This window comes from Eurypyga helias, unplaced genomic scaffold (genome assembly GCF_000690775.1).
Source record: "Eurypyga helias isolate BGI_N326 unplaced genomic scaffold, ASM69077v1 scaffold414, whole genome shotgun sequence".
Lineage (NCBI taxonomy): Eukaryota > Metazoa > Chordata > Aves > Eurypygiformes > Eurypygidae > Eurypyga > Eurypyga helias.
In genome coordinates, this window is record NW_010248021.1 from 260272 (window position 1) to 278965 (window position 18694).

At 45.2% G+C, this 18694-nt stretch overlaps 1 protein-coding gene across 1 annotated transcript in view; it reads right to left on the bottom strand.

Annotated features, from left to right (window-relative positions):
* TMEM132B (transmembrane protein 132B) overlaps nucleotides 1–18694 on the bottom strand; it is a 210470-nt gene that overhangs the window by 114981 nt on the left and 76795 nt on the right. The window contains exon 3 of the mRNA XM_010150904.1: nucleotides 14299–14439. Coding sequence (XP_010149206.1) covers nucleotides 14299–14439 — 141 coding nt within the window. The remainder of the gene's footprint in view (nucleotides 1–14298; nucleotides 14440–18694) is intronic.

The following is an 18694-nucleotide window of genomic DNA, read 5'->3' on the forward strand; positions in this document are numbered from 1 at the left end:
CAGAGCAGCCTGACATATAATCATGGCTGGAACAGAATTACAGCTCACATCACCACATCAGCTCTGTTGATCTCCGCTGGAGCTTGGGGTGGAGGGAGAGGCAAAGGGAAGAAGCCCAGCAGACATCCCCTCATCAAAAACGTAAAACTTAAGGACTAACCGACGCCAACCCAAAAGCTTCACAAATTCACTGAATCACAGGAAGCAGCCTGACATATAATCATGGCTGGAACAGAATTACAGCTCACATCACCACATCAGCTCTGTTGATCTCCGCTGGAGCTTGGGGTGGAGGGAGAGGCAAAGGGAAGAAGCCCAGCAGACATCCCCTCATCAAAAACGTAAAACTTAAGGACTAACCGACGCCAACCCAAAAGCTTCACAAATTCACTGAATCACAGGAGGCAAAAGCACAAATTGTCCCACTGCAGGTGATCAACTCCTTGTTCCATTCAGCAGGTTGAAAGAAATCCTGCTCCCACCCAGCCAGTTTCCTCGTTCTTTACAGCACTTATTGTTATTATACATTTCAAAAAAAAAATAAACCAGAGACCTTGTTCAGTAGAACACCAAGAACGGAGCCCTACCGTGGTTTTGAGCACTTGTGCAAAGCACAAAGATACAAATCCCTGGGCACCTCCGTGTTTTCCGCTTCAAGGAACACGTTTGACATTGTTTTTTCCCTCCACCATAGTCTGCATATGCTCACCCGGTCTGGGGCAACAATGTATGTAAAACATGAGTAATTGGAAGCGTTGAGCTCATTGTGGATTGCAGCCCTGCTCTTGACCCGACTGCTCTGCTGCTACTCCTCCGGAACGAAGGGGCAGCTCCCGCAGCCACGTGGACTGACCACATCGGCTCCAACGTGTGCAGAGATGTGAACCACCTTTACCCATCTGAAGCGAAGACTCTGAGCAACCTGGGAAGGTGCAGGGAGGGAAGTGCTGTTGGTTGCAACCACCACGAGTATTTTTTATCTTGTACCTATGACAGCCTTCTTCCCAGAGGCCAAGCACTGGCGTTACCCCGATGACAGCATCATTTCACAAAGCTTTGAGCACAGTCGATAGAAAGGCTTTTGTGGGATGGAGAATATACTGTGATGAGGGCTTGAACTTCTCCTTCCCCGTCTCCTTGGAGTGAATGAGAAAAATAGATGTTCTAGGGTTGTAGCGAGGAACAGAGCGCTTGTATCTCACTAAATCAGCTGCTAGGCTGGGACAGCCAGGTCCTATTTCATGCGAGTAAATAAGTGGCAAGTTTTCAATGTTAATGAACTCCAAACAACTCCCAGTCTAGTATCTGGATCACTGGCCACACTGCAGAGGAGCTGAGCACCCTCATTAAAACCCCCAAATAAAGGCGTACACACCAGAGCGGACAGCTGCTCCGTGAGCCTCAGCCGAGGCTCTGTGCTGAGCTCTCCGAAAGCCTGGCCCCGCACCAAGCACGAGCCTAGCGAGACCTTCTGAAGACAGCGCCCGCACGTGCACTCAGCGCCCAACACAGATGCCAGAGCTGAAAAGACTTTTGGAATGCTGTAGTATTGATTAATAAACAGTTCCTAAACCACAGTAGCAGGATGACAATCGGTAGTCGTTAAAATGTTCAGTGTGTGTCAGAAGGGAAGAGGAGAATAAGGATGGAAACAATTTTCCTTTAAAAAATGGTTTTAAGAGACACATTCTTTTCCTTCAGGTGAAAATCTCATCTTTCTGAAAACAGCAGGAACACAAGATCCATCTCCCCAGCAGCCCAGGGGTGAAGGCACTCACCTATCATGTGGGAAAACCAGCCTCACACCTATGAACTCCCCGTGTCACTCTGTCACCATTGCTACACCTGCACTAAGTTTATCTAGAAGCAAGAGAATCCCTGGTTAACACATTTTCAGCGGCTCAGGGTGGGTTAATAAGGACAACGTTCAGCCAGAGTCAATGTCTGCCAAGGGCTATTACTCAGCTAAGCCATGTCTTGAACCAAGGGAAAAGCTGTTGTATCCCAGATAACAGTCCCAGCTGAGGAATCCCACAAATTATTAACTCCTTAATGGTACCAAAAGGGAAGCAACAAGTTTCCAAGAAACAAAGGCTTGGATTAACCTTCTCCATTTAATATTTGCCCAGTTGAGACGTGTCCATCTGTGCTAGCCCAGTAGCCTCCCTGTATGTTCTGTGCAGAGAAAATGCACTTTTATTGCACAATTACTGGGGGGCTGGTTTGGGTACCTCCCTTGAAATGAATCAAACCTGGAAGCACTGGACGTGAACGCAGGCAGGTGAGACCCAGGCATCTCCTGCTGCAGGTACCCAAATTCTCCCAGCGTAGACACACAATTCCACCCAAAACAGCTGAGTATATACTGTAGCAAGTCCAATTTCATGCCAGCAAGTTGCTATGGTATAGAATTAGTATCTGCCATAAGAAAAGTGAAATACAGAGAAGACAAAAATACCCCATCTCATGCTACACCCTTCTGGAAGGGTCTTGAAAGAAGTTGTTTTCTCCTACAACATGTTGGTCAGCAGTGAGTTGTGAGATGCTGTTCACTGAATAAATAACAGCCTTCATTATTAAGGCATTCACACTCAACATGTTCCAAACTCATCATTACCATTTTTATTTTTAAAAAAATTATCTACTTTTCCTCTATGACAAGGCTTGGGAGTGACAGATGATCCATCAGCTTATCTGCTGATTTTTAATGACAGCATTTTGCATTCATTATTCCCTACTTAAATCACTCTTTTTAAAAGAGGAATAACTTATTTCCTCCTCTTGTCACTAGAGAAATTAAATGGTACACCATTAAGAAGAGTGCTTGTCTAACAAAAAGATACACCCAGGCACAGGTTTAGAAAACCAGCACAGATGAAAACTGCCTAAGAGGGCAGAGTGAAAACAGGAACCTGTGTCTCCAGCCTAACACAACCGTAGCAACTGTCAGGCAGGATCCGTGTTCAACTGCCCTCAGCTCAGGGCTGCTCACAGTCTAGACACAGGGTCAGGACCAAAAAATGCAGCACCTAGATAACACATGCAGCAGCAACAAAGCTCCTCACGAGGCTTTGAAGTGCCAAGCTTTCCAGCTCAGCAAGCCCAAGAACTTCTGAGGAATCAAACCTGTTCATTAATTATACCAATAAAAAACCCAAATTTTTTGTGCGAGATCAAGCTATCGGCAGTTGGTTTTAAGGAAAGCTTTTTTGCTAAAGGTTTAGCAATTTGCCTTAACGACTGCAATATTTCACAGCAAACCCCTTAACAAGTATCCTGGGAAAACCCGCACAGACCAAATTGCACAGAAAGAACCAAGGCAGCTACCTTTTGAGTACCTGTGTGCAAGGTTCCAGAGGCAGCACGTCCTCAACAAAACAGTGTCCTCATTTCCAGCCAGGTGACACAGGGGACATAACCCTTCTATTGCACGGCCACGTGAGATGAACTGGCAAACAGTCCTGATCCAAGCTGTCCCCTCCCACAGGGAAGCTACCGCCAAGGAACGTGCTCCCCAGGATTCTGCCTCTTGCCACAGGGCTTTCCTAATTACCAGCGCTCCCCGGAAGGTCTGTTTCATCTCCAGCCTCCCTATACCAGCCCTCTGCAGTGCTGCAACCTCTACACAGTCATCCTTCGGACACCCCGGAGCACCAGCGATCTTGCAGAAGTGCCCAAGCCTCAGTTTATAGATCCGTCACGCAAACTAACAGGTGAAGGCTCTCAGCTTAATTCCAACGTAACAGTCTTCTCAAGAGAGCAGTGAGGTTTAGAAGAAAAACAACAGCTCATATGCTGACACTGACAGAAGCACCAGCCAATTTTTACTTTTTCATTTTTAAAGAGATTATAACCTTTTCAGTTATAAACACAGGTGAGGAATATCAATGGCAAAATGAGTGAAAAATTCTAACTAAAGCAAAACACATCTGCAAAGGTAATTCTGGGATGGTTTATAATATATTTGGCACAGAGGATCCAAATAAATCAAAGTAACAAACTTAATATTTGCCTGTCTAGCAACAGCACCTCCTAACAATAAAAAGAGTTTAAATTTTTGGCCAAATGCCTAAAAAATTAGTTGTTAGCTTTTGTACTTTAATGCACTGGCTGTTAAGTAAGCAAGTCAACACATCTCAAATGGAATTCAAATGTGTGCAGTAGGCTCTGCTAGAAGTCAAACTCAGAAATTGGTAAAAGTGGGAATCAAACGTACCTCTAACACCAGCTCCCTGATTCCACATTCATTCAATAATCTTTTCCAGTCCCATTACATCAAAGAACAATCCAATTATGGTACTTAAATTTCCATGTACAGTTGCCAAAAATAAACTCCTTAGCAACACGTCCAACACACTCAGAGAGGTTTCTATGCTACAGAAGATTTCAGTTTCTGATTCCCACAATATTTTCAGGTGTGACACACTAATGCCTCTCATTATACTGACATGGCTTACCGTCAAGACTTAGAGTTTCCACATATTGCTGTCTCTAATTGCTGACTCCGAGTGCCTCCTTTATCATTATACCTGGCATCAACAGAGCCAAGGTAGGTACTTAAAACCAAGTAGGTACTTCAGTGGCACCCTACATACAGGTGCTCTGCTGAATCTAGGCTTAAGTTTGCCAAAAGAATAGGGTTTTAATCTGGGACTATATAACTAAGAACCGTATTTACAGAAGAATAAGGTGGCATAATGGTTCTGATCATGTCTTCTCCTTCCCTCTGTAATCCCCGTAAGGCTCATCAAAACCTTCCATCAGTAAGGTGATGTTAGAGATCTAAAGGTCCTGCACAGGTACCTAAGCGTATGCAGACCCCACATTTATAAGATGAACTGTGACTAAGAATTGTGTTTCCTGGGTATTCACATCAGCATACCCCAAAGGAAAGGCTTCTAAGTTATAAAGGGAGAAAAAAAATAGTGATTAAATTATAGAAACCAACCCCAAAACTCCAACACAATCACTTCTGTTCTTTGAGTCACAACACCCGTTATGAGTGAGGCGTTCAGCACCCATGCTTACTTGGGCTTTACTGTTCAGTCTTAAGTTCCCAACTAAGCCTGGCTGGCGTGTGCATACCTATCTCTGTAGGGCTTCGGGGATTTTCCAGCCTCCCACTGGTTTTTGCCATGGACCTCCTGTGGCACCTCCTGTGCAATCACCCATTAAAACGTACCGCATAGGAAGTAACAGTCCACCAGCAGAGACTCGGAGAAGCCCGCTGACTCTTGAATATGTCATCACTCCCTTTGGCACCCCATACGGAAAACACATGCGAGCTCCGATGGATGAATAACTATCGGAACAGTCAGTCACTCATCAGCATGCATTTGAAACTTGCTCCCAGCCTCCCTGCTATACTCTAGCAGTCTTAATTATGCAGACTACCCTACCCTGAAATTAAACTTTCCCAACTGTTACATCAATACTAAGATTCACATCTAGGAATGATATACCCAAAATGAAGCTAATTAGGGCAAATTAAAAAACAAAACTCATTTCAGAATGATGGGGCTCATCTTTCAAAAAGAAATGTCACTCAGAATAGGCTTTGGATCAGGTTCTGTGGACCATACTTGTGAAAAGTTTATTTAAATCACTCCTTTGCATGCTCGTTGCTGCATCAAAGGAGACACCAAAGGATCAGGGAGTTCCACCAATATTTATTTTTCGCTGTTTAACCACATTATAATAGAAAAACCAAGACAGGTATTAAGAAACGACTTCCATTTTCCTTACACCACCTTTACTGCCAATACAGAAAAGGAGATCAAAATTGAAAGGGCTTAAATTATAAGCTAAAAATTTGCCTGTCAAACCACTTCTAGACGTAGGAACCAGACGTCTGGAAGAGTCTTCAGCCACAAACACAGCTGGCAAACAACTGCCTGACCCATCAAGCAAGTTGACCAAGGAATCCGAATTCCATGTTTTGAGTCAAAGATCAATACTGGCCATGAACGCAACCAGGTGATCAAACTTGTACATTCCTTTCCTCATGATAAATCTGCTATTTGTCATAATTTTCTTTGCATTGCTACCAGAAGGTAGAGGATGGGACGCAAGAAGGAACATGCACCTTCTCAGCACACATCCTTCTGCACTCCAGGAATTTTCTCTTTTCCTCAGTCTGACTTAATTCCTCAGGCCTCTGCTCACCGAGATGCTACGCACAGCCAAGTTCTTACATAACATCATACCTACCCCTGTACAAAGGTAGAAATCTTTTTTTGAGGCATAACCAAACCTTCTAAGCAAGAGGCGACTTTTGGAAGATAAATATTTTTCCAATTCGCCGTACGCCAATTAAACAAACACTGCCAGAAGGAACTGCCCGAGTATTTCTCTGGATTTACACAAAGTTCCCTACTACTTTGGCAAGCTGAGAGGTCTTTATCAAATGTTAATTTTCTAAGTCATTTTCATGCCTCTGTTTGCACTGTATCATCGCACTCCACTGAAGACAGGCGAATACTATTGAGTTCTTCCAACAAGACGTTCCTCATTTTCCAGATTTCCAAGACAAGAGTATATTTACTTGGTTGGGGTTCCCTGCTGCACTGCGCAACAGGTTTTTCCAACTACCAAAGGTGTATTTATTCAAAAAGATATCCTTGGGCCATAATAGAGGTCCCATACCAGCACAGCAAGGATGGAACAAGAAGAGTCACGAAGTCATTACCTTCCTGGACTGGTGAACTGGGGATAGGAAGCAATTATCTGGACTACCAGACAGTAATCCCTCTGACCCATCCCTACTGGAGTCTTTAGCAGAACAGCAGTGAGCCTAACTAAGAAAGAGGAAGAAACAGACATCCGAAAGAGCTGGCTGGCCAGGAGAGAATTCATGTGGTTTCTAGGCTATTAGGCTCCCAACAGGAGATGGACAGACAATTTCATTGTTCTTGGCCTTGAATGAAAAAAGGAAAACCAAAACCCTCCAGAAACTTTCCTATTTGATCCTAGAACCACAGCTTTCTACAGTAAGTTGTCCCTCCTACCGCCGTTAATTTGCCTATTATTTTTCATGTCCTCTCTAAGCTACTGTGAGGTGTCAGTGCTTTTATCTTACAGAAACATTTCCAAGCAGGCTCAGGTTCTTTTATACAAAAAGACCTACATGTAAAGAATAAAGGTTAGTTAAAATTCTTATAACTCAGGTTTTCTTTGTGACTCTATTGAGTCATTTATGTCTGGAAACGTGTGTGGATGCTTCTCACTGGAACGCTCTCTACACAAAGCAGAACAGACTCCATCACTCATAATAGAGGTCACAACCTTAAAACCGGTGCATTAAAGACAAAATCCTTTTCATCAATGGCTCAAGAGTCGGCACTGTCTTGGAGTCTGGCCAAAGGCCAGAGGATGAACTCCTGCAGGGTCTACAGCCATATTCAAAGCACATTTCCTGGCCCGTGACACCTCTGACCTAAGGAAAGCGGCAAGTGCACGTGAATAGGTGGGAAACACCCCGGCCAGTACACTGCACCACAGTCTGTGACTTCTGCCCACACCATCAGCCCCTCTGTTTTTTAATTCAAAACCTTCCTTTTCCAAGTAGCTGAAGTGTGGCTCCATGGAAGTACGGCCTTCATGGTGGGAAGAGGCCCTAAGGAAGTCCATCTACTTCACCTACATCAGTCTGGCAGGGGGCGACAGCCATCAGCTTCCCCTTCCCTGTCTCCCTGCCTTTTTCCCCTCACCTCTATTCTTTTCCTGCTTTACACATCTCCTTGTGTTTCTTTGCTCTCTCCCTGCTCCTCTTACTCATTCAGTTTAGGACTATGTGAACTTAATGGCATCCAGCCCACTGCCTTTGCATGGGCCTAAAATAAGACCGAGCAAGGCTGTCTGTCTGTACCAGTTACTGCTCTTTTGTGTAAAGCAACACATGCAATTGATCTTCTGTCAGCCGACTGTTGTTGCTGATGGCACTTTACACGCTCAGTGTCCTGGGGCCGAGCAAGTTCCTTTGGCAATAAACACATCAGTAAGTGTTTCACTGCGTGTCCTGATGCCTTTCCTGGCGTGCTTAACAGCTCACTGCTGTGTGCGCTACTGCAGGCTGCAGCCACCCGTCTTTATGGCCCTATTTATCTTAGAGAAGCAACAGAACCCCTCGTCTAGCTTCAGCGTGCCCTGTGCTGCACCACGAGCACCGACACTCCAGGTACAACCATGCTGTGTCCTCCAGAAGGTCAAGTCGCTGCAGTGCATCAGCTCATGAACCACCAGGACCGCAGCCGGCTCTAGTTTGGGGACATGGGGATCTCTGCACCACACTGCCACTTCTTGATCATGCAATCACAGAGTGGTTTGGGCAGGAAGGGACCTTAAAGCCCACCCAGTCCCACCCCCTGCCATGGGCAGGGACACCTTCCACTAGACCAGGTTGCTCCAAGCCTCATCCAGTCTGGCCTTGGACACTTCCAGGGATGGGGCATCCACAGCTTCTCTGGGCAACACAGGACCCAGGTACACCATTCTGGAGCAGAGGGGTGTTGAATGCCATGCAGAAACACCTCCAAAAAACTGTGAGAGAGCTCAGGTCTGGCAGAGCTACTGCTGAGTGCAGCCAGGAAGCCTCATGGCACTCAGGGGGCTTGAAGGTGGAGAGTTGGCTTATGGCTCCTGGCAAAGTGGGGACTGGAACACACAGTGTTATGTTCCGCAGTAAGGGCTATGAGTCTCAAAGTTACCTGTTGAAGGGAGGAGAGGAGAGAACCTCAGCTCTCATTTGAGACACACCCAAAGCTTTAAAAACAAAAACAAAAGGTACATCTCTGCTCAGCTGATCATCAGCTCCAATAACACATATTGACTTTAAGTAAATACATGCACATATCTTAACTGGCAGCCAACTATACATCTTCCTTTTGAGTGGTATTTCTGGTCCAAAGGGTATTCCCAAGCACATAAAAAGTAGTGCATTATTTTAAAATAGGAGGATCTATGTGCAAACCTATAATTACATGAAAAAGCTGCTTTTTCTCATTTAAAGATATATACAGATACGCACACACTAAAATGACCATTTTATAAAATCATTTAAACTATTTGTATTCCGTAAACACCTCCTAAACTGGTAAACAAATAGAATAATCATTGCAGAACCTTAATTCTTTATTCAAGTTTAAAGACAGATGATGTCAAATGCCAGACAGCTGAGCTGGCCTGCATCAATTAAAAAAAATATGAATTTCCAGGCAACAGAATAAATACTTCTGAGGACACTTGAAAAAAATCCCACTCACCCTCCCTAATTCTGCATTCTGAGTGTCCCCCATGCAAGTTTAATTTATACAGTGATAGATATCCTGAGAGATGGAAGCTGTATTATAGACATGAAGATGAAATAATCCCTAAGTGAGAAGGACCAGTTTGGTCTCAGTAACACTCTCCTCGGCACTGCAGGTAAGATCAATTGCATTAATGTTGCTCGTTAGCATAAACAGTAACTCTGCCAGTTAGCATAAATATAACCTTTCTGCTTGAAGTACTAGTTTGTCAGAGAATCAGGCTCTCCTCACCTGAGTAACAATGCGATAGGATCTAACGACAGTTCTCCTGGGTAAGGAAAACAATCTCGTCATATACTCTCTTTCAAGGTGGAGTTGCAACACTCTGGACTAAAGTTTTTGTGGTTGTGCCATCCCATCTCTCCTGCACCGAAGGCCAGGTCACATTAAGGTTTTCCTCTTCAGCTTTCCAGAAAGGAGAGACCGAGCACCATGAAATATGTCATGTTGTGGAGCCTTTCAAATGAGACCACAGAAACCCAGCTCCTGCTCACCAATGATGTGAAATAACCTAATCCTATAAAATGCTAAATCATTCTGGCAAAGCTCCTAAAATGCCATTCCTCTGGATAGCAGCGCTGAGTTATGAGGTACCACAGAGTGCCAAAGACGGACCGTGCTCTCGGGGCATCTTTTCAAGCCCTCCTGCCCTAGTCCTGCTGCAGCCTAATTTGTGGCATGTTCCTGAGGTGCTTCCAGAGAACTACGAGGGGCAAAGGACACAAGAGTTGCAAGGCTCAATCCATCTTTTGGCAAACACAGTGGAAAAAGCCTGGCTGGTCTTCATAAAAATAGGATCTGCTTTCTGGAAACCATGAAGGATTTGTGTCTGGTTGCCACCCAGATTTTGGTCTCGTATTTCAAAAGCATTTTTTGCAATAATTAACATACAGCCCTACGCCCCAGGGTACAATCCCAGTCCTATGCTGCACAGGAGACTGAACACACTCGATTTGCATCCAAGCCCACCAGCCCTAACTTCCACTACTCCTTGCAAGATGCACTCTGGACTCAGTGCAGAAATTCATAAATCTCCATCAAGAGAAATCCATTCTCTTTCCTGTGGAAGAAAAGTTCTGGGTCCCAGCTGCAGGCGTAATGCAGGTGTGTTTGTGCTCCAAGTAGAACCTGTGTCTTTTTGAAACAAAGCACACTGCTGCTCCAACGAACCCTGCCAGAATGGGCTCTGCCCCGAGGACCGAACACCAGGGAGAATAAACGCAGAGGGCAAGAACCCGTCTCCTCACGCAACCAGCTACCCAAACCATCCTTTGAGATGGGCAGCCGTAAGGGCAAAGCAAGCTCCACAGACCTGAACGGGCGTGTGCATACGTACTTGTGTATGTGTTTAAAATAAATCCCTTCCTTCTAGGCTCTTTGTTCAACTACATTATCAAAAAGAGGGTTTAAATACAGGCTTATGGGACTACTAAAGAGGTGAATTTATGAATGTATTCCTAACAAAACACACTCTGGAAAGCTTTAATCTATGAATTGTGACAACCTTGGACAAAATGGGTTTTTAATAGAATATAATGTAAACTGCCTGAAACATTGTGATAAGGAAGGGGTTTTTTAAGTAACACACAGAAAAGGCATGATGCACTCTGCATGAAAGGACGAAAAGTCTTAATTTAAAGCGTTTTAATGAACACTCAATTTGCGTAGGGAAATGTGAGAAATGGAGATGAAAAACTCATGATAACGATAACGCTGCAGAGGGGAGAAGGAGAAAGATTAGAAAAGTAAGCAAATTTGAAAAGGCTCCAGCTGATAACGCTGGCTGGAAGGAATGTAGACTGGATTATGAACGTGTCACCGTCCAAAGCCACTGCTCTCCTTGCAGGCAGCGTCTGTCGGTGACTCTTATCAGAGTTGCACACTGGGGAGGAAAGAGCAGCCGAAGTGCAAAGCAGCAGAGAACAGCCCCCTCTGAGCTAAGGGCACGGGCAGAGCCGGAGGTTTCAGCAAACAAAACTCCGACTTGGTGGAGTTTCTCATTTTGACCGACCCCCGCAAGAGCCGTGACAGCATGCCGGGCTGCCAGGGCTTTCCACCCCCTCGCACAGCCCAAGGGAGGTTGCAAAACCATAGCAAACTCAGCCACCTCTTCCTCAGAGAAAACCAGGCTTGGCTCAGCGGCTTAGTCCTGGCTTACCCCCTTCCCTACTGCCAGCGTAACGCCAGGCAAGTCAGCAGAACTGGAATTACTTCCAAGAGAAAAAACCATCTCCCCCGAGGTAGATACGATTCTGTTTACTAATAGCTTCTGCTCTGCCATGAGAGATTGATCCTGCGCTCTCACTCATACATAAACTGCCTCTAATGAAGCTCCTCGAATTACTGAAGGGAGGAACAGATGAATCAGGTGTAGTGACAGTTTTGCCACATTGACCTTAACAGAAGCAAGTTCATGTCTCTGCTCATTTAAAAAAAAGCAGCAGAACCCCCACGTAAACTCTTAATATTCCTCAAAAGAACCAAGAGGGCCACCATTATGACCAAAAAGGCAAATTAAAGTAAGGATTAAAGTTAAATATTTACTCTAAGCCCTGCAATATTTGCAAATCTGGAAATGATCTTTCAGCAGTTTCTATTTGCATACTTTAATTAATCCAAAAATATTAAACTAATCTCACAAAGGAAAGGGTCAAAGTATTAATTAACTTGAGATTCATGGCTTTTGTGCAATTTAACAGTTCAACACAAAGCAAAAATCAGTTTTAATAAAAACTAAGTTACTGTGACAGGTATAATTTCATGGATTAGTGAAACCACGTACAAGGCAGTAAGTTTCAGTGTTCGTCCTATTTTTTGTCTAACTTTAAAAATAGTTGTTTCATTTCAATGGAGAGATTCCTCTGTCACACCAAACGATCTGAAGGTTTCCTTTAAGCTCAGCATTTCCCTTTCAAATTGGTGGCTTTCCACCTTGCTCTCAGCAGAACAGAGGTCACAGTCGTTTTAGCAAAAGTCCCGACTGCGGCAGAGAGCAGATACCGCACACCCACCCGGATCAGCTGCCTGAGCTACCTCCGGTCGGGATTTCACTGCTGGAAGGTCATCGCGCAGCTCCAGAACAAGCGCACGGCTCCCCTTGGAGCCTGCGTCTCTGCTGGGGAGTGCTCGCCCCACTCTGCTGGATTTAGTTGGGGTGGGGTTAACTTCCTCGCAGTAGCTAGTATGAGGCTGTCTTGGAGTTGTGCTGAGAAGAATGTTGAGAACACACTACTGGTTTTAGTTGTTGCCAAGCAATGTTTACATTAAGCCACAGATTTTTTCAGTTTGATGCTGCCCCTGTGTTCCCAGCTGCTTCTCTACAAGGTGCTGGGAGGAGACGCAGCCCAGACAGCTGACCCAAACTGACCAAAGGGACATTTCATACCATTAAATGTCATGCCCATAAGTTGTGGCAGTTGGCCAGGAGGGGAAACACTGCTTGGGGACTGGCTGAGCATCAGTCAGCCGGTGGTACCAGTTGTATCCTTTTGTTTTCTTCCCTTTTTTCAATTACATATCATTATTATTAGTGGTAATATCTTCATTACATATGAAATATGTGATTTCAAGGGGGGGAGGTGAGCAAGCAACTGTGGTACTTAGTTCCTTACTGGGGCTAAACCACGACACCCACTGAAGAGACTCACTGGCTGCTTTAACAGCCTTTGGAGGAATGGGGAATTCTTGCCAAAAGACAGAGGATTTGGAGTCAAAGCATACAGCGCCAAATCCAGCTGTCAGAGCTCTGCTTTGTCAGCACAGTAGCCCGTGAAACCCCAGCAAAATCATGATGGAAGGCGGTTAGAATTTCCGACATTGCAACCTCAGAATCACAACGGACAAATGTGCTTAGGAAACAAGATGGGACATCCCCCCCCAACTTTTTCCTTTTTGTTTTCCTCAGAGGGGGAGGAGTGCACGAAACAGCACTGAACTGAAAGGTTTGCCTGGCATTTCATGCCAGAAACCTCTGCAGCCCTTGACGAGCAGAGACTGAGCCAGGGAATCACCTCCGCTCACTTCACACTTTCAAGATGCCAATGTCTGCGTCCCACCCCACCGCCTCCACTCTGCACCCTTAGCGGAGGGAGACGGGAACTTTTCACTGGCTGTTCATTAGGCCTGTTTTACACATCCAGGAGGACTCTCACCTTAGCAGTGTCCGTTTATCCCTGCTGCTAAAAAGCAAACTCACGTTAAGCAGCTTTCGCCCCAACACTTGTATCAACGGTGCCCAGAGCTCGATGGGATTTGTTTGTTCCTCAGATACAGCTTCAGAACCTCAGAGTGAAACTCTCTTTGCACTCCAAACCTCTGGCAGCAATCTCCCTAGGTCTAAACAATTACTAACAAGCCTTCTTCTCCCTTACAGGAGCTCTCCGAAAAAGATGGATGCAAAAGACTCCTCAAATAAAAATTTTGACACAAAGTTTTGTGATTTCCTAATTATGAGCCAATTTCAAGCCAAATTTATGCACAGTGTACTTTAAGTGTAGAGTAACTGCACGATAATGGAGAGAAATTGCTTGTATTGTGAAACACACAATTCTGACTAACAATGCAAATTTCTCATTACCTTTGATGTAGCTCATGGGAGCGTTACCGTAACCGACGTACCCAGCACTGGCGAGACGGTTCAGGGAGGCTCATAGGTGTTTTGCAGCAATAATAAATAACACTTAATAGCTATTACTTTCACAGCTTTTCAAATGAAGAAGACAGCACTGTCCTATATTGCTTTCAATTATTCTTCACATTTCTCTATTTTAATCCAATTTTTTTCCTGTTGCCTCTTTGGCAACAGGAATTCTCCCGCTGCCCTGAAGGTGCATGGAAAGCAAGCGTGAGCCAGGACTAGTTGGCTGCCTTCAGTTTAACTAGATAATACACTTCCAAAGAGAAAGAGAAGGCCAAAAGCTCCCAGCAGATCACCTATCACTTTTCCGAGGAGGCTGAAGAGTGAAATACTGCTACTAAAAAAGCAGGGGCTTACCTGTTCTCCGCGCCGGGGTCGTTGTGCACACAGGTGACCGTGGCAGTGGTCCTCGCGCTGTCTGTCTCTTCTTGAACCCCCCACTGGTCTGCATCGCTGACTCTGATGTCCATGATCTTCACCCCTGCGGCTGTCCTAATTCTGTTGAGGAACAAGAGGGGTTGCTTTAGTTACAGACCTGCTACAAATAAATCCAGAAAGGTAAACAAGGAAGATGAAAGGAAATATTCCCTCTTCCATTAGTAACAGGCTGGTACATTGCAACTGTAAGTCGCTCTGCTTAAAAATATAAACCAGGTCCAATCATTTTAAAGTGGTGAAGTATGAGTTTCATTATGTGCAAGGCCAGTTAATTTTCAGCCTGAGCACCATGGAGAGAATAAGAATGCTTTCTGCTTCAGTGGCACCCATTTGGTGTAAATGGAACAGATGTGACTAAGCAGAGTTGATTTAATTTGTTGTGTCTGTCCTGCAGTTTAAGATGGAGAATCAGAGCGCTGCGGTACAAAATACATCCTCCTGCTTGCAAACATTTGGGAGCAAGGTGCCTTTTAATATTAGGGCAATCTCTGCGGAAAATATGTCTGTCACCGCTCAGAGACCATAATGCAGGAAGGAGAGAGAAGGAATACGTTACCCTAGACCCGGGAGGGCGGGATGAACACAGTTATGCCATTGTACTGGGATCTGTCAAACTGGGCATGTCCAACTTGCTGCTGAAAATAACACGATGCTGACACGGGAAACCTTGATTTCCTAAGCAGGCCAGGGTCTGGAAGCAGTACGGTAGGTGGTAAATGTCACCATTTTTTGGCCTTAAAAAATTGCTAAAAACCCAATAAAAGTCCATGCTCCGGTGGGGCTCCGCGTTAGGAACAGATTGGCAAGGAATAGGAAACAAACTGCTTTTAATAGCAGGGACTTCATTTGTGCAGCTTGACTCCAGAAACAAGCCTGGGATTTCGACAGGAGTGCTGCAAATATGCCTGGAGAACAATTAGGCAGAAAGCAACTGCTGTAGCACCAGGCTCGCCACTACTGCGACTTAATTAATTAAAAGCAAAGCCGAGAGGGACCTCTTCGTTGTATGGCGGAATGAAACGGCACTGCTGGGACTTGAAGTGTTGCTTAGTGAATTGTGATGGATTTGCCCCGATGCCTTGTGGCCAGTTGGTGCTCACATTACGCTATGAAGAATTTCCTTTAAGTTCTAGCTGAGTTCATGGGTTTGGATCAAATTAACTTCAAGGCTCAATGGGTGGTCTTTTCCTCTGAGAATGAATTAATTCATCCTGCTTTTATGATATCCTTACTTTGCCTGTAAGGCGTTACTGACTTGATGGGCCAAATTCATGCCTGGCATAACCAATCTGATGAAAAATGTTTCCTGTAAGGAGAGAATTTTACTTGATACTTTTCTAATTGTCTCCTTCATGTTTCTCCACGGACATTCATATCTCCAAACAACATGCCTCAAAGCTTATGTGCCCCTTTCCTATCTTCTCTTCTTTTTTCAGAGGAACATTCATTTATTCTGTAGTAATTACACTGAACCAACTCATTCCTGCAAGACACCTACATGGCTTCATTTCAGGCTGACTTGTAATTTGCATGAGAGAGAGAATTAGGCCTTCAGCAACAGATTCAGTAATTTTTTTGTTAAACTTAGTCAACTACTGTTGGAAAAAAATCATTAGGGCCTGGGGGAAAAAAAAAACCCACACCACCACCTTTTAAATTTTCTCTTTCCCAGCCAAAACTGTATTTTAAAACAGATTTGCTTCCCCACCACCCCCTCAATTTCCCATGTTTTTTCTTGACAACATGTCTGGAAACCTCTAACTCAACTTTCCACCCAAGACAAAGCCCTGGTTAATTAAAGGCTAATTGAAAGGCCGGAGATGCTGGGTGGGGAGACACCAGGACAGCTGGATTTCACCCATGGATTCAGGATCCATGAGCCTTTTTCCATCTGTCATAAGCCTGTTATGTCCTCCTACACAGCTTTTGCACTACAGATATCTTCACTCTGCAGCATTTACTTTCTTCTACTCTGATCTGCATCTAGCAGGTCGGTTTACCCCCCAAGGATGAAAAGCGACATGGCACAATTCCCTGCCACACTGGAGCTGGCTTTAACCGTGCTGGACCCCTGTGCAGCTCCCTTCAAGAAAGCTGAAGCTGCTGCTCCTCTTCACCCCCATCACCATAGGGTGTGGATGCAAGAACCTCAAACATCCTCATCTTTCTCCATGCCTGGCTGTTCCAACCTCTCCAGACACACCGCACCCCAAAACACTGGCATGTCTTGCCAACCCCTCAGCCAGGGAGCTTTGCCGTTCCTTCTCATGTGCCCGACACGGTGAGGAGATGCTGCTGCCTGTCTGGGCAGCAGAGGAGGTCTCCCATGTCTGTCCCGTTCACTCCCCACTTGGCTCCTCCTTCAGGGCACTGTCCCTTAACCAGGGGCCTCCTGGTTTGTGGCAATGCTGTCTCGTTGACTGTGCCTACAGCTTTCACTTGCTGCACATCTACTGTCTTGCTAGGTTAGCATCAAGTGAACATCGCATCCTCTGCTCCCCAGCCCCATTTCCCAAAACGTCTCAGAACGCGGCATTTTTAGGAAAATTTCCAGTCTAATCCCCTGTAATGCATCTGCTCTGGTGGGCTGAGACAAGATGTCATTTTGCATTTTTGGATATCAGTAGAGCCAGGAAGGTTGAAAGAAGGAAGAAACTGCATTCAGCTTCTCACTTAGGAAAAGTCAAGAAATTCAAATTAAAGCAGCCTACTACATATGGGCGCTTTGAGCCTACTACTCTCCAGAGAAGTGATTCATATCTTAAATCTGCCCCCAAACTCCACATGCACAAAAATTACTCTAAGTGTTGGGGACTGAGGCTTTGTAAAAGAGTAAGAACTTCCCACCAGGGCTGACATTAACTGGAGATGGGATGGTGAATGGAAGTGTGTGCGCCCAGGCGCTGGGGGCATTGTCTTGCTCTGTGCCAGGCTCCAATTACAAGCTTGGGTGGATCCTTTAGTCTTCCCATACCTCCCTTCCCCACACAGAAAATACTGGGAAGTGCTGCTCTTCCAACTCCAAGGGATCCGTAAGGATAAACAGAATTGCCTGAGAAAAATCTGATGTCCCTTAAGTTTAGCAGCTGACAAAAATTCTGCCATCTCTGGGCTTGAAAACATGGAAAGGATCTACTGAAGTATTCCGCAGGAGCATGACCCAAGAAGTAACTGTTACAATAAGACGGCCAAAACACACCAGCGGATTGGACATTTGGCAAACCTGACATTTCATTTCCATGCATTACTGGCTTCCTGAAAAGCAGAATTTTCAGACAGCAAGCCGTCCTGTTAAAAAGCCCTTTCCCATCTTTAAAACAATACAACTCACGTGGCATTTCGACAACGCAATTAGCAGAGATGTAAATGAGACAGAGTAACGCTGAATGAGCTCACCCAATGTTAGCCTGCAAGAGGGCCCCCACGTTAGAGCCTCCTCTATCCACACCACAAATGTGAGCACTGCCTACTCATGATGTTCTCTCCTTTAGGGATGGAGGAGGTCCAACAGGAAGGTGACACCCTCAAGCACTGCCTTTGGTGACACTTAGGCCTGTAAGGTCTTTAGGGGAGATAGCTGAAGGAGAGGCAGAGCGTCAAAGCTATTCCAAACAGGGAATCGACAAAACAACGGCTGCAGGAGCGAGTTTAGCTCCCTTCTCCAGCTAGAAATGCAGGATAGAGGAAGCTGCTTTCCATTTAGACTGCAGCATACATTTGGTATCCCTGGCAGTGATTTTTCCCTGGACAGCATGTCCTCCGTTTACTGCGGAATATAAAGATGGAAACACGATAGACTGAACGGAGCGGGCAAGCAGGAGCGTCCCCGAGCCTGCCAACTTGGAACGGCCAGGAACTATTTTAACATGCAATCCCAGCCTTAAATGTATGCGACCCCATGACTTTGGCCGCTCCAAACCTCTCGGTTATTGCAACAGAAGGCAAGGAGAAGGGACAGGTAATCAGCAGGACTGGAAAGTGCCTGAAGAGCTGCAGGAGGGAGTTAAACAGCCGAGCACGTAGCGGAGTGCTGGAGGGGCTTCCACTGCCTCCCAGTCAATTAACTGGGAAACCTGAACGGTAAACGCTTGCTTGCAACACACCCCAGCAATGCTCCCGGCAGCAGTAATTGGGAAGCAAAATCTTGGCAAAAGGAACTTTAAAATAGAAACAGAAGGAAAAGATATTTAGGAAATAAAGCAGGATTGTGCTCACAGCAGATGGAAAATGCTCAACATGATGACAAAAAAGACTTTTTCAGAGCTATTTTAGAAATCCTCTTATCTTCCCCCCCTACCCCATTATGGGGGAAAAC